The sequence below is a fragment of the Urocitellus parryii genome, chromosome 7 (assembly GCF_045843805.1).
Source record: "Urocitellus parryii isolate mUroPar1 chromosome 7, mUroPar1.hap1, whole genome shotgun sequence".
In the NCBI taxonomy this organism is placed as follows: Eukaryota; Metazoa; Chordata; class Mammalia; order Rodentia; family Sciuridae; genus Urocitellus; species Urocitellus parryii.
The window spans coordinates 16766246-16783311 of record NC_135537.1 but is presented as its reverse complement, the minus strand read 5'-3'; the positions used below and the strand labels follow the sequence as shown (position 1 = coordinate 16783311).

Below are 17066 nucleotides of genomic sequence, written 5' to 3'. Positions count from 1 at the left end.
AGGAAAATACAAAGTCATCATCACTCATGATCATTTCTGAGAGTCCCTTTCAGATGGAGTCACAGCCCTTCTCTGTTGACTTTGTTGCTGTGTGGCAGCTGGTCACCTTTCCTCTATTCCAGATACCACCAGTTTTATGGCCCAGGTGGCAGGGCCACCCTCCATCACAGAAAGGCCACCAAGTGTGTTTAGCACCAAGTTAATCCCCAAGGTCATTGAAGCAGAGGAACCTATGTGCAGGGCCAGGCTGCTCATGCTAATCATGACCCGCAGGGGCTTGGCAACAGCATGCTCTCAATTTAAGGCACTGGGTTTAAATTTGAGTCATTGGGCCATATTCAACCTTTTGTTTGCCAAACCACCAGTCAACTTAAACTAAAACATGTTTTTGGAAAATGCACTTCAGGGGTGGTAGGAATGCAGAAACTTTCTGGAAATATTCAAATAGACTTAGGGTGGTAATGTGGGGGGAAAAAAAGAATGTGCATTGGTTTAGGTTGTGATGTTCTTTTTTGCTGCAGGAGGGTGGGTTGCAAATTTTTCTTGTCCTTCCTGATCAAGTAACACATATGGGTTAGTATACTCTAGTCAGGGAAATTAGTACTCAAGTTCTGCATGACCTTCTGAGGCTGATAATGACAGCTACAGTTATCATATAATTGCCCTCATTCTCATCCCATAGAGAGAGCTGGAAGTGATGATCAAGGTCATCCTGACATGATTTCTCCTGTAAGACAGTGTGTGCAAATAATTTAGTGATTATAGAAGAGGGCAGGCTCCATTCTGAACTTCTCCATCCAAGATAGGTGGTGGAGGGGAGAACACACTGGAGCATGAGTCAGGACCAGATTCAGGTACTGTTTTGCCTCTGCATCCCTTTCTGGCTAGGTGACCTTGTGCAAATCACTCAGTTCCATGGCTTCTGCTTCCTCATCTCTAAAATGGGTAACAACAACTGCCTTCTGAACCACCTGATGATGCTCATCAACAAAATAAAAGTACAGGGATGTGATCAGCAAATTGCACAGTAACAGACTTATCATATGATAATTGATAGCATCTGGAAATGTCAGAAGCCATTTCAAAATCATGACTTTCTGAAATACTGCTTTTTCAAGGTGCCCTGTTCCTTGTTTATTTCCCACCCTGCAGCTCCCTCCTGCTTGCCAGATGATGGTGCATGAAGTAGCTTCTCCTTCAAAGCCTCTTCTCAAACCTGTGCAATCTTCTCCTAGTCAGATTTAAATGACTAGTCATCAGCAGAGCTCATGGGCTTCTTATCACACAGGCACTGTGACCTGCTTATCTCATTCAGTGTCAGTCACAGCTCTGGGAGGAGTACTATGATCATCATTCCCATGTAGCAGGTAAATGAGTGAGGCCTGTCCAGGATCATGCTCAACCAGCCTGTGGCCATTCTCTTAGCTGATCCTGAATCATAAAGTACACTGCTACTTTTGTCCAAATGGAATATTCTGCTCACTGGTCTCTGAACAGACCTGAGTCCTGCCTGCCTCCATTCAGTCTATCCCTACTCAAGACCAGTTCAAACCCCACCTTCTCTTTGAAGACTTTTTCAGCTACCCTGCCCACATGATCCTACCTCTGGAAGTTCATAGGCCATCTGGCTCTGCTACATCTTGGTAGTTTCAAACTCTCTTATGTTGATGGCTCAGGTAACTTCCTTTAATGCATATCCCTCAAATAACCAGTTAGATGGTAAAGCAGTGGTCAACAACTTTTTATGTAAAGGCCAGATCATGAATGTTTTAGACTTACAGGCCATAATAACTCTGTTGCTCAACTCTGAACCCAACTCTGCATTTAGCACAGAAACAATATTGACAATATTTAATGAATGAACATAGCTATGTTACAATAAAATATTATGGATACTGAAATTTGAGATGTATATAATTTTTGTTATAAAATAGTATAGTTTTTATTTGTAAGATATTAAAAAATATACAAATCATTCTTAGCTTGTAGTCCATGCAAACATAGGTAGTAGTCTGTATAAGCCTAAGGGCCAGCAGTTTGCTGATACCTGCAGTAGACCTTAATGCAGGGTTGTATCTATTTTATCTTCCTATTTCCCTCACTGGATAGTGGCAGGGCCAAGTGACAGGAGCACAGATTCTGGAATAGTACAAATCTGAGTTCAAGTTCCAGTTCTACTCAGCAATCACAGTTACTTAGCTGTTGGTTCCTGCCCTTTTTAAGCTATGCTTTTTATTGGTATGGTTCAGTTTTTATCTTCATTTATCTTATCCCAATAATGCAGTTTTCTCAACTGACTCCATGGGGAACAGGGATAGGCACTTGGGTAAATGTTGATATTTTCTGTTGTTGAGCCTCACTAGCGAGAGCATAGGGATTTAAAAAATGTACACAAGTTCTAAGCACCCATTCTAAGCAAATAGGCAAATGTCCTCCAACCCCACATTGTATCTGTTCTGCAAATTGAGACTTCCTTGTCCCATCAGCCCAGATGTAGAACACCTATAAAAACTTACATTGAGTAATATACCACTTATATTAACTTTGAAATAATTATTATGTTCACAGAATTGAAAACTTGGGACTTATTGGATTAATTGCCGAGGAAAGATGACTGCATATGTTTAGATCCTACCTCCTTCCTGAAAAATAAATTATAATTCTTTTTGAAACTTAGATAACATTTTCATATCCGTTCTTTATTTTACTACTGTATTTTCCATTCTCACAAAAATGTTTTAATACAGATATGATTACTCCAGTGTTATAGTTTAGAGAGGTACAATGGCAGATTTGCAGATGGTGTCCCAGCTAATAAGCTTTGAATTCAAAGTGGGATGTCGAAGGGGCTGTTCCCTGTCCATTACTGCATTCATTCCTAATGGACCACAGTATATACCCCAGAAGTCATATCCAAAATTTAATTCTTCAGGGTCTGTTGTTTAAAAATCCATTATGCAAAATATAACATTTGGGCTCCAAACTCATTTCTGAGCTGATGTGCAAACTTGAAAACTCATTGGGATCACCTGGCTAACATTTTAAAGGGGGCAATACCTGAGTACTGTCTTCAGCTAATTAAGTCTGAAGTTCTAGAGGCAGGCCTCTGAAGTCTATCAAGCCTCGTAGTTGACTCTAATGTGCAGTCAGGGCTGAAATCCACTTAATTCTCTGACCTCTCTGTACCTGATTAGTTAGCACCCATTTTCTCTTGGTCACCAACTGTCAATCCCATGACTGTCTCAGCCACCAGAAGCCTCTGGTCTTGAGGAAGAAGATAAGCTACTTTTGTAAATGGACTTCCACAAATAGGTAAGTTGCTACTTCTAATTATTTTCAATAATAGCTCAACTTGTGTTTAATTCATTGGGGGAGATAAGTGATGCAGCAGGGACATTGTGCATAGTTTGAAGCCAATTAAAATGACAAGCAGATGTCATTTAAAAATTTTTTAAAATTTATAACAATTTTTTTTCAGATCCCCGAAATTCCATGAAATTTTCATGCTGATAGAGATGTTAGCATTTTGAGGCAGCAGTGTTGACTATCTCTTTAATTATCTCTGCATGTCTCTTTTTTGGAAGATGACAGCCAGCATGAACATTAAAAAAATAAAACAAAGCCAGATGCAGTGGTGCATGCCTGTAATACCGGTGGCTTGGGAGGCTGAGGCAGGAGGATCATAAGTTCAAAGCCAGCCTCAGCAATGGCGAGGCACTAAATAACTCGGTAAGACCCTGTCTCTAAATAAAATACAAAATAGGGCTGGGGATGTGGCTTTGTGGTCTAGTGCCTCTGGGTTAAATTCCCAGTACCTAAATAAATAAATAAATAAATACGTGAATAAATAAATAAGAATTTTTAAAAAGTTAAAAAATAAAATAAAAAACTGTGTGTGTGTCCTGGGGAGTGAACCTAGGGCCTTGCATGTGGCAAGCAAGCACTCTACCAGTCAGTTACAGTCCCAGCTTTTTTTTTTTTTTTTTAATTTTTGAGACAGGGTCTCCCTAAGTTGTCAGGTTGGCCTTGAACTTGAGATCCTCCTGCTTCAGTCTGTCAAGAAGCAGGGATTATAGGCATGTGTTATCATGCCAGCTGAATATAGGAAAATTTAAAGATGTACTTTGGCTTTAAAAACTTTAAACCTTTTTTCCCCCAAGTGGCCCTGAAAACTGGCTTAGCTCTTTAATGGAACCAAACAATCATCGTGGCATCAAACCACCATTAGGTCCAAGTAGTAAGACAGGGGTAATATGTTGGCAAGTAACTCTGCAGAGTTGGTTTAAGGATAAGAAAAATATATGAGAAGTATAATGAGTTCCTAAGAAGAAAAACCTCAAAACATAGTGCCTATCATTAAAATGTTTTAAGTTCTCTATAAAAATACCATATTATTTCTCAAATTACAGAGGCCTCTAACAGTGAAGGGGAAAAAAATATTGTTCTTTCCAAAACAGAAATGTTTTCCACTATTTCTGAACCTATTTAACTTTGAAAGCATTCAGTAATTTCTGTCTTTAAGATTACTTAAAGGCATGCACTCATGATGTATCTTACAACCAGACTATCAGACACAAGTTCTGTGTGCCAAATTTTAATCAAGTGCCAGATTATCCAATTACTATTTTTTTTTTAGATTTTTAATATTTATTTTTTAGTTCTCGGCAGACACAACATCTTTGTTTGTATGTGGTGCTGAGGATCGAACCCGGGCCGCACACATGCCAGGTGAGCGCGCTACCGCTTGAGCCACATCCCCAGCCCCCAATTACTATTTTTTTAAAGGAGAAATACATCTTTATCAACCACATTGAAAAGGCATTTTATAGGGAATCAATAATAATTTTGGTAAGCAGGTAATATTAAATATTAGAAGCTGACTTTGGTGGATTGTGGTCTGCATGTATAATATATCCCAATGTTTCCACAGCTACCCTATAAAATTGGGTCCAGTCCCTCTTACAGTGGAGGAGAACAAGTCTTCAGGTGAAAATCAGAGGATCTGGGACCTGACTTCAGGACATTTTACTTTAAATCCTTGGCTTACATGGAATTTATCATAAAACTTAGAGTATGGACCCTAACACTGCCCAGGTTTCAAATCCTGATGTTGTCTCTTTTGTAGCTTTGTGACCTTGGACAAGTCATTTACTTTGCTAACCTGCCTGCCATTTGTTTAAATGAAGCTTGCAGAAGTGCCTATGCTTCATTGGGTTTCTGCAAGGATAAAAATTGAGACTGCACACCGTTGCCTGAAATTATATTTCCACTATTATGGTCCTTATTCCTTCTCTTTATTTTATTTTTATGAAAGAAAATATAGGTAGGAAGAAAAACCATCTAAAAAGGGACTGTTTTAATGATCAGTCTGTAGCAAGACATCAGATCTAGGTGTCTTCCTCTAACACAGAAGATGGAAACTATTCGTATTCTTAGCAACAGAAGTTTCAAGATCTCCCTGGGCCTGTTTCCAACCAGCCTGGACTAGTTTGCAGGCACTAGGAGGACTAGGTGACCTCCTTAAACTGGCAGAGTCATGCTGAATGACACAAACATCTCACCCAAGAAAGGTTCTTATTTTCACGGATTGGAAACGGGGCTTAGCTGGGAGTGTACTGATCTGCACATGCCTCAGGGGCTCCACTCAGCGCTTCTAACCTGCAGGCTGGGTTTTGATCAGGTCAGTTTGCACGGCCAAGCTTGTATCTGCCCAGATGACAGGTGAATGATCAGGCCTCAAGAGGCTTGAATGTCATCACTCTGGCTGAGCTTCTGCAATCATCTGACTCTGTGACACAGCACTGAGAAGCCCAACAACTCAGAAAAAGAAAATTAAAACCAAACCAAGCAACACCCACAGGGGGAAATTTCCCTCCTACTTCAGAGCCTGAAACCCAAACAGCTGCTACCTCCCCTGGTGAGCCACCAACAAAAATGGGCAAGGGACCTTCAGGGGGAATAACAACAACAGTCACCCAAATGGCAAGAATCAATGGCCTGGAAGTCATGGTCAGCTTATTTGCTTTAATCCCAGTAGTATTCATTAATTAATTGTGAAAACTCACTTATTTTTTTTTTTTCTAAAATAAAGTTTAAAATGGAAATCAATAGATGTCAACAGGCAGTTTAGGATTTAGGTAGACAGGGGACTAAGTGCCATTATCACTTGGGCATGGGGGTGGAAGTGAGTCATAGAAGGCCACATTGAGATGCTGTAAACCTATCCAGTTTTGTGTCCTCAAGTAAGAATTCCTTAGGGTCACTCAGAGTCAGCCAAAGCAGAATAGGAAAGGGACAATCAGATGCAGAAGGTTTTAAAACAAGCCAAAGTATATTAGGGCTTGGTTCCTGCCGTAGTGTCTCTTGCTCATGTTGCCACCTGCAACACATTCCCATTTGTCCATTGGGTGGGCTCAAGGGACTGCAGTGAATTTTCAGTTGAAGGGACCGGCTCATGAACAGACTGACTTACTGAAGGAGTATGGCAGTCCCTGTATGTCAGGGTCGATCTCAAGGACATCCTCACCTAAGACCTTGAAGAGGGAGGTTGGGAACGTTTTTTTCTGCTTGCCTCGAAACACTCAGGGTCCTGAACTGCTGTCTTCTGAGGAAACTACTTCAGGAAACCCAAACAGACAATTCAACATGAGAATCTGGATAAGCTTTGGGCTCTTGAGACTTACCCGTACTACGTAGTTGAATCTTCTGGAATCCAGAATGGCAGTTGAGAAGTCCAGTCTGTTGAAAGCTTCTCCCAAAGTGCAGTATCCATGGCGCTAAATGTAAAACAAAGACACGGAAGTTATTCCTGCCATGCAGAGGTTGTTCTCTGGAACAATCCAACTGGACTCTACCAAACAAGCTTGATGCCTGTCTTAGGGAACCTGGGCATTGGTATTTCCTGCACCATGAGTCCCTGGGGGGCCACCAAGAAGGGTGATGTGTCTGGCAGTTGCTTTTGTTGGGGACTACCATGAGAAATGTCCCTTTCATGACTTAAACCATCTGGGCTCTTTTTCTCTGCATACGAGTCTGGGAAAATATTTCTGGAAGCTGAATATATGATATGGGGAGATGACAATGGCAAGTGACTGTGATACATTCCCCAGAGAATTAGATGCACCTGTGTCAACTGTGGCACCAATCTGCTCACACTAATAGCACCTTTTAAAAAAGTCTTTGAGAGGAAGTAAAAAGAAGTTTTGATCTTTTGCCTATGAATGCACAAGGCATTGGGAGTCGAGAGCTCTGGCTCACAGTCCCAGCTCTGCTCTGCGTATCTGGGTGGTCTGTTCTGACCCTCTCTGGGCCTCAAACACTGAGTGAACTAGAAGTTTTCCAAGATCCCCAATAGCGATAGAAATCCCATCATCCTGCCATATTGCCTTGTGTCCTAGTTGTCTGAGCAAGTGCCTGTGCAGAGAGAAACGGTACAAAATGGTTTGTCAAGTGCCATACAAATGACGTGAATGCACTGTCTTGTCTCCTCTGACATCATGCTGAGCAGGCTCTGGAAACTTCTATTAGATATAGTGATTAGCCCTTGCAGGACTAACCCTTAACAATGTCTGGAGAGATCTTAGAATAACGGGAGGTACCGTCCTCAGGAAAAATCCAGAGCTGCTTCATATTACAGTTGAGAGACGGATACATTCATCTTTATAACACACTTTTACATACGTTATTTCACTGGACTACTGGGGAGTCTACTTAGTGGCTTTTGCTTCTCTCTCCCTGTGGTCCCAAACTCTGATGGCTGGGCCACAGGCTGCTGGCCTTCACCATATGCACCAAAGATGGCAGGATTGGAGTTAAAGCTGCTGCCTGATTCTCTCTGTCCCTTCAGGGAGGTGTAAGGCTAGGCATGAAGGTTTAATAAACAGGTCAGTGCTCACCTCTTTTGTACTTCCTTTGTGAACATAGATCCATTTTTCTTGATGGAAATCTTCAGAAACAAAAAACAAAACACAGCTTGTTTAAAATTGGTCATGTGCTCAAGATTTTAAACTGACTCTTTTTTCCCCACTTATTCCAAAGCTTAAAAAGTTTCAAAAAAAAAAAAAAAAAGATGACGACGACGACTCTAGTGACAATCTAAGAGGACACAAATGCTGAGTTTTTGCAGCATACAAATACCGAAGCTATAATTTTCTTTGTCTAAAGCATTTAAAATCGTCAATAGTCAGTTTTAGTATACAAACCCCCAAATAAAAAGAAAATCTAATATCCAAGTATAAAAGAACTCAAAAAATTAGACAATAAGATAACAAATAACCCAATCAATAAATGGGCCAAGGACCTGAACAGACACTTCTCAGAGGAGGACATACAATCAATCAACAAGTACATGAAAAAATGCTCACCATCGCTAGCAGTCAGAGAAATGCAAATCAAAACTACCCTAAGATACCATCTCACTCCAGTAAGACTGGCAGCCATTAGGAAGTCAAACAACAATAAGTGCTGGAGAGGATGCGGGGAAAAGGGCACTCTTGTTCATTGCTGGAGGGACTGCAAATTGGTGCAGCCAATTTGGAAAGCAGTATGGAGATTTCTCGGAAAGCTGGGAATGGAACCACCATTTGACCCAGCTATTCCCCTTCTCGGTCTATTCCCTAAAGCCCTAACAAGAGCATGCTACAGGGACACTGCTACATCGATGTTCATAGCAGCTCAATTCACGATAGCAAGACTGTGGAACCAGCCTAGATGCCCTTCAATAGATGAATGGATAAAAAAAATGTGGCATTTATACACTATGGAGTATTACTCTGCATTAAAAAATGACAAAATTATAGAATTTGGAGGGAAATGGATGGCATTAGAGCAGATTATGCTAAGTGAAGCTAGTCAATCTTTAAAAAACAAATACCAAATGACTCCTTTGATATAAGGGGTGTAAACAAGGACAGGGTAGGGACGAAGAGCTTGAGAAGAATATTTACAGTAAACAGGGATGAGAGGTGGGAGGGAAAGGGAGTGAGAAGGGAAATTGCATGGAAATGGAAGGCGATCCTCAGGGTTATACAAAATGTCATATAAGAGGTAAGGAGGGGTAAGTCAAGAGAATACAAATGGAAGACATGATTTACAGTAGAAGGGGTAGAGAGAGAAAAGGGGAGGGGAGGGGAGGGGGGATAGTAGACAATAGGACAGACAGCAGAATACATCAGACACTAGAAAGGCAATATGTCAATCAATGGAAGGGTAACTGATGTGATACAGCAATTTGTATACGGGGTAAAAGCGGGAGTTCATAATCCACTTGAATCAAACCATGTAATATGTATTAAGAACTATGTAATGTTATGAACGACCAATAAAAAAAAAAATCCAAGTATAAGTTTGTTTTAAATGTTAAACCTAAAACTTACATAAATCCATAAACGTACAACAGATAACATGCAGTTGAAATGGAATAAACTAAAATAATTCATGTTTATTAATAGAGTTTTATACCCTCTGCTAATAACTAAAGCATCTAGAAATATTAATTTACAAGGAAAGAGAAAAAAATCTATTTTCAAAGCTTCAAAACACAGTTCCAAATAAAAGTAGTTGCTGGAATTGATTTAGCTGACAGCATCACCGTATAATAACTATATGGCCTATGTCAAATACAAGTGACACACAGGGGAAAAAACACCCTAAATAGCAAATAACTTATAAAGAAGATAAAAAGAATAAGTTGATCTTGCTTGCAAAATGCACAGTCAGATTTCTGGGTGCAACTTCTGTGATGTCTGATGTTCGACGTGGAAATTTTCTCCCCCAAGAACCAATGATAACTCTGTTCAAACAACTTTCCTCTTAAGTTAAAAACAAATGGCTTACATTGAGTTTTGGTTTTGCTATTCAGTATGTCCTTCTTTCTCTTCTTGGCTGCAACATCATAGTTCAGGCTGTTGAAAAGATTCTCCTTGTTGTATACTTCCTTGTTGCAGTAACTATGGGTAACAAGACAAGAGGATGAGCTGTGACAGCTACACTTTAACATGAGTTGTTTCTATAAATAACACATGGGGTCATAAAACACAATCATACAGGCTTCTCAAACAAGAGAAAACAATAAAATAATTACTCAAAAGAAGTCCACACAGGCATAGACTTCTCTTTTTTAGGATGAAATACTGTCACCTCTGTGTGGAAGGCAGGGATGGGGGCTTCTAATTCTTTTGAATCCTCTAACAAGGCCTGCCATTGTCATTTGATACACAGTACTTCCCTCTCTAAGGGCAGTGCAGGGTACTACAATGTCACTTTAAACAAAAGCCACAAATGGGGGAAGGGCCATTACTGGTATCACTGTACTGTACAGTGCCTACATTTTCCAAAGGCAGCTCCTCCAAGTTGCTGCTTTTTCTTCTTTTATTTGAAATATATATTTTAGTTGTAGATGGATACAATACCTTTATTTTATTTGTTTTTATGTGGTGCTGAGGAACGAACCCAGTGCCTCACATGTGCAAGACAAGTGCTTTACCACTGAGCCACAACTCCAGACCTGTTTTTTCTTCTTTTAAAACAACTTTATTGAGATATAATTCATATACCATGGAATCCACCATTTAAGGCATACCCAAGCCCATTTTTCTATTATGAGCCTGTCATGTCTTTACTCTTGCAGGGCTGAGGATCAAGCCCAAGGTCTTGTCCAGGCTCTACCACTGAGCCATACCCCTAGTCCCATCATATCTTTAAGAAATGACTGCATTTACAAAAATCTGACATATGAATTCCACTTCTAGCAGATGTTTAGGGTACAGTGCTAGCTGTTTAGTTTCCTTGACCAAAACTAAGCATCCTGCTACAAGGTGAAGAGCTTGGGTTCTAACTAAAACAAGGCAAAGCCTTAATTCATAAATTTTGAAGGTCTGAAAAGATACAGAGGTGTACCTGTCCAATTCACAGGTCATCAAAGGATGGGCAGGTTCAGCTTGGGGCCAGGTGTACATCTCCTGCAGCAGGCTGTGGTAGGGGTGACAGGTTCTATTCCACCTGGCTAGGTGACCTCAAAGTGAATCTCTAAATAGTTTCCTCAGAAAGGATGAAATATTGAGCTACAGTGAAAAGATAGGTTCTCTAACTCCCTCAACGCACATGAAGTACACAAGGTACGATTTTCAATCACAGTAAAACATCAATTAGGTTTTTTTTTTTTTTGGTGACATCATCAATATGTTAGAGTCCTTGAGTTTTTCAAATTTCTCTGCTGATTTAAAATGTGCTTTGATTTATATCATGTTAGATTTGCATCTGTTGGGTCAAATGAGGCCCACCTGTACTCCACGCCATGCCTTGTGAAGGTGGTAGGAGAGAGGGTTTGAAATGGTTTTCAGTGTCTTTGCTGTGACAGTCTCTTAAGTCCCACTTCAATTAATATAATAAGTATCTTACAGTCTTACACTGCAATGCCTAGTAATATATGACACATAACTTTTCTAGACCCAAGATGTGGTGGATCATCAATCATTTGTTAATCTTCCTTCTCAAAAGCATACTTAATACCATTGATTGAGTTTCCTAATGTCTTAGCCTTCTCCTTTTCATTCAGGGAAACAGGATATTTTTAGGTTTCAGATAGGGTAATGTCCTCTGTCAGAGGCACTTTCTTAAGCAAGCCAAGGGTGGATGTTTTGGGCCAGGCTTTGTGTAACATGTGAGCGTGTGTTTGTCCACTTGCATTACTAGAAGGGGTACAAATCACTGGCCAGTGGATTATCTCCTCCAAGGTCAGCAGGAAGAAAGGGGTAGAACAATGACAACAGAACTCTGAGTCCCTGAGGCTAACTTAGGAAATTTTACTCAAAGCTAGGGAAAAGAGAAAAAGAAGGTGTCTGAAGGGGTCTGTGATGTACCAAAGCAAGGCTAGAACATTCTGTGTGCAAAAATACCACATGAAGGCTCACTTTTAAAGACAGTTTGCTTGCGTATATGTGCACATACATACCCCTTCCAAACAACAAAAACCTACGTTAGAAATTCCGTGTATGGGGAACCATACAATGAAGCTATCTTAGTCTCCATCATTCAATTAAGGTTCAGCAGAAACTTTGCAGAGCTGGGGCCACAGGTTGTGACCATTCCTTAGAAATTGTAAATACTTATATTTCATCTCATTCTTCTCTAATTGAAAACATTCTTCCAGGGAATTCAAGCATTTGCTGCCCTCACAGAAGCACTAAGAGCCTGCTTTAAGCCCGAGTGACTCATTTCAAAAGGGAATTAAAAGGAATTTTGCATAATTGATGATGCTCTCTCACTGTAGGATGTAGAAAAGTTTTAACTAAAGGGAAACCCTATACTTCTCCTTTGGTATTAGGTTTTGAATTCTGGAGGTAGGCCTGGAAGGAAGGGCCATGGCATTTGTTTACATTGCCTGCTTATATGTTTTCTTTTAAGCAATAATATATTCAGTTAGAGGCTATTTTGAGAATTCAATTATGTCCATTTCAAGGAAATGCAAAGCCAATGGAAAATTACAACTGAAAGTTTTAACACACACACACACACACACACAGAAACTCCACCACTTAGGAATCACAGCATTTATTTTTTTTAAAAAAAATAAACAAAACCATCTTAAGGAGATTGCGTTCTTTACCAAATTCAATAATAATAGCCAGGATGTTGCTATTTTGTAGTCAGTTCTTACTATCTTGATTTTTATAGACTCAGGCCTAGAATAAGAAGTACCTCCCCTGTGCAGCCCCACATCATCATCAAACACAGACCAAGATACTCTAAGACAACTTTAGAAAAGGTGGAAAGATGTCAAAATAATACTATAAATAAGACCACATTAGCAACAGATAAAGGGGGGATTGGAAAAAAATAGAACCCCATTTCTTATTTCATTTGCAATAAAAAACAAATAATAAAGTCATGTCCTGCCCCAAAGTAGTTACATAGCCTTGATTAAGGCCAGTGAGATTTCGATGCTAATTTTCTGTAAGACATATCCAGATGGCCAAAAGCTAGTCCCAGATTACTCTGTGAGACAAACAGCCTAGTGTATGAAGCTTTTAGAATAGTGTCTTGCACATAGTAAGCACTCATAAAATCTTAACTATTATTTTTATCCAGAGCACCAAGGCAAACTTCCTGCTTCCTGGTCTAGACTTAGCTACACAGTAAAGCAACAGTCAAGTGAGTTTTCAGCTGCAGAAGTGCGGGCTTGGAAAATAGAGCCAACATTACTCATCCTGGGGGTGGATGTGGGTGGTGGTGATGGTGGTGAGGAGGGCAGTATGGTCCCCTCAACCCCATTTCCTTGAAGCATTCTTGGCTCAGACCAATTCATGCTCAGCTCTTGCCTTGAAATTTTAAACTGCCACCAAATTTAACACTTGCCATTCCTCTTCTATCTTACATACTTTCAACTTTTTGAGAAGGGGCTCTGCTTTAAGTTTTTCAGAGCCTTTCATGGTCTTGGGAGGCACCTGGCTGCCCTAGGATTTGTAACATTCTTTTTTTTTTTTTTTTTTTTGGAGGAAGACAGGGGCCTGGACCACAGAGCAGCCAAAGGAGTCCAGAACAGGAGTGCTGTGCTTACAAGAATGGTCAACATTGAATAATAACCCCAGGCCAAGAACCATCAAATGCACCCTTCATTCCTTGCTCTTATTGGGCAGCTCACAGACTGGTACTTGGAATTTGAGAATGGGAAAAGGATCCCATACCTCTGTAGTCCTGTTTATGGTCCCCCACCTTTTCTTTGAGGGCCTTCCTTTTGTTTTCTCAGAACAGGAGAAGGCATTCAACCTCACCTGCGTAGCCAGGCACTGGGCCCAAACCTGACATCACAGAGAAACCAAGACGGAAAACAGTGGAGATATTTGAGATTACCAACTGAGACCTCAGAAGGCCAACTGCTTTTAAGAAGTTGGCAGACTTCTTCTGCTAAGTAAGGAAGGGGTTGTTTACAATTGTTGGAAAAAAAAAATACCCTGCAAACAAACAGCCAGCTGTTTTGCTGGGAGACTACACAAAGATTCCCAAACTCTGACTCATCAGAGGAGCACAGGTGGGCACTATATCAATTGCTCCTATCAGTGACCATGGGTGCTGAGTGTGACAGCTGGAGCTCAGAAGGTGTAAAGTGGGAGGAGGTTCCTCAAAGGGACAAAGGGGCCTGGAAGCTACCTGATCCCAGCTTAGTCTAAACATCTGGGAGTTTAAAACAGCTTCAGGTTCTCCATACTGTGGAGAGGGGAGGTGTCACTATTTCTTGAGGAGAGCACACCAGTTTATCTCAAGGAGCAGTTATTGAATTGCAGGCTCCCCATTTTTGAACACTTCCTGCTGAACAGAATCAACCACCACCCTACAAATGTATTTGGGTGAGACAAGGTGATACAAAGCTGGTTGCACCCCTACTGCACCGTCCTAGAAAGAATCTCAACTTTTATGCAGAAAGTCCCAGAATATTAGATCATTATTCCTTAGGAATAAGGAGGGAGGAAGAAAGTTTCCACTCTATCCCCTTCCCACTTAGTGGAGGGAGAATAATTTAGGCATAGTCACAGCAGTTGCCTTTATTTTTCTGCAAACAAGTTTTCTGTGAATAAGATTTCTGTATTGTGCTCTCCAACTCCCCTGGGACTGCCTCAAAGCATCTCTAATATAAAGGTTAATATGCTCTTGTCTCTACTGACAGATCTCAGCATTAAATAATTTGTTTCTCTTCATTCATGGACAAAGGGAATTTGATGCATTACAAATCACAAACAAATGGGAGGCTCTGGAGGTCAAGCTGCCAAAACAACCACATTTTCTTGATAGTTTTCTTACAATTTATTGCTCAGCCTTTATCCAAACAACCACTGGTAAATCTCAGTCAGCAGGAACCTGGCCCAGTTACAGAACTCTCCACTGAAGTCAATTTAAGGGTGCAGGGGCCAGTGGTTTAACCAAAGGCAATGGGAAAAGACACCCAAGGGTGACTCAGCTGCAACAGCCCCTCCCCACCCCCATCAGCTTTCATCACCTTCTTTACTAGTCAAATAATTTCTCTTATTGGTCAAGGTCAGCCTCTCCAAGTGAACATGACTTTTTTCAGAATCCAGGATCCCTCTGAGAAACTGACAATCCCGGATCCTGTTCTCAAACATTCAAATGGTCCCACGACCATTTGATTCAGGGCCACATAAGTTATTCTTTGTATTTGTGTTAACGAAGCTGAGCATGGAACTCAGAGGACCTCAGATTTTCCACCAGCCTGGCAGAACTCAGGGGAGACCTCAAGTCCCCAGGGGTCTTTCTGCAGCTGGCAGGCATCCCTAGAAATGGGAGTGTGCTCACTGTACCAAGACTGATGAAAGGGCCACTTAGAAAACAGGTGGCTAGTGCTTCGTCTGCCCCCGAAACGAGGTTTGTGGGCTTCATCGTCTGCCTCTGAGCAGCCTCTAGACATTACCATCACCGAGGAAGTCCGCCCAGGAGGCTGCTGCCCCAGGGACCATCTGGCCGCCCCTCCAGATTACTCATTTTCTCTGCCCGCTCCACCGTCGTCTGTGCGTGGGAAGAGCGTGGGGGCGCTCACGATGGGACCCACGTCCAATCGTCACCAGACTTATGACACTTTGAGCCCCGCCACCCCGGCGATGAAAGGCGCACAGCCCACTCGCCCGCGCCTGCATAAGCGCAAATGCCTTTGGTCTATGGTGTCCAAAGGCAGAAGGTGCCTGAGTTGCGTGCATGTTTGTGGACAAGATCTGCAATTGTCAGGTTCCAGAGGGATCCAGGGTTCTGTAAGAAGTCATGTCCACCTGGAGAAGCTGACTTCAGTAGTAAGAGAACCCAAATTCCGGGTCTCCAGTGCTCTGGCGATTTCTGCAGAAGTCCGGGCAACCCACTCCCACACCCTCGGACAGGGCCCACCTCCTCATCCTGTCCCAGCCCAACCTATCCTCATTCATCTGCCCTGCGCGCCCCAGGTCAGCCCAGGTCAGGTTTGCCTGGCTAGAAGGTGGAGGGTCCCCTCACCTGCTGAGGTCGCTTACGAAACTGCCGCTCTTCTCATCTAGGAAACGCTTCCAGCCATCGGCTGTCTTCACCCAGCTCTGCCCGGGGGATCGCCAGTCTTGCCCAAGGAATGGCATGGCACCGAGAGCGGACGCCACCCACTGACTGGACGAACTGATAGACTGGACCGGCCTGGCGGTGTCGGAGACCAGCCTCCCCCAGCGGATGCTCCGGGTGCAAGGCCCGCGATGTCTGGAAGTGCAGGGCACTGGCGTGGAGGGTTGAGGGTTTGGGGGTGCGGAGCCGGTCCCCTGCGCTCTCAGAGGGCGCTGTCTCTGGGGAGGGTCACGCGGCGCGTCAAGCTCCGGGAGTGCTGCGCGGCTGTCGGGGCCACAGTATTTATCCTGGGCCGCTGGCCCCAGCTCTTTGTTGCCGGAAGAGCGCCTGCTCTTAGCCCGGCCCCCCTCCCCGAGGCCACGTGGCTTTGTTTATGGGCTCGGCTAGTTTTCTGAGGCGCCTGTGGCTCCCGCTCCACTCGCCGTTGCACAACCGCGCGCCCGTGGAAACTTGAGGCTGCCTTGCCAGGCCAGATCTTCCACCACCCCTCAGTCCCCTGGCACCTTCGCGCCCCCTCCCAGCCCCCAGGGCGCAGCTGCCGCAGCCCGAGCGAGGCCTGGCGCTCGGGAAGCCGAGACCGTCCTCCTGCGGCTCCCGGGCTGGCGGAGAGCTGGAGGAGGCCGGCACGGCGCCTAGGTCACACTGCAGGGCAGGTGTGGGGAGGAGGACCGGTCACCTCCCTCCCAGAGCATCAAGATCGAGCCCTTCAGGCAGATCAGTTCTCGGGGGCCAGGCTCAGCGCAGCCGGGGGCAGAGCAGGGGCCGAAGCCTCCAGTCCTCTCTCCTGGCTAGGATTCCCCCCCCCCCCGCCCCCTAAGGATCCTGGGTCGGAGAGTCGGGAGGAGGGGACAAACTCCACCCCTCCCCACCCCCAAGCTGTCATTAACAAGCCCGCTGTCAGGCCTGATTTCCCGGATGGCAAGGAAGCAGGAAGAAGAAGGCCCAGGAGGCATCTGGTGACCGAAGGATGGGATTGGAGAACA

The 17066-nt window shown here is 43.1% G+C and overlaps 1 protein-coding gene across 1 annotated transcript in view; it reads right to left on the bottom strand.

Moving 5' to 3' along the window:
- The window catches only part of Fbxo32 (F-box protein 32), a 37264-nt gene extending 20855 nt beyond the window's left edge, over window positions 1-16409 (bottom strand). The window contains exons 1-4 of the mRNA XM_026407402.2: window positions 15988-16409; window positions 9835-9947; window positions 7896-7945; window positions 6684-6776 (exon numbers count right to left, since the gene is read on the bottom strand). Of these exons, the coding sequence (XP_026263187.2) occupies window positions 6684-6776; window positions 7896-7945; window positions 9835-9947; window positions 15988-16103 (372 nt within the window). The 5' untranslated portion in view covers window positions 16104-16409. The remainder of the gene's footprint in view (window positions 1-6683; window positions 6777-7895; window positions 7946-9834; window positions 9948-15987) is intronic.
- Window positions 16410-17066: the final 657 nt, after the last annotated feature.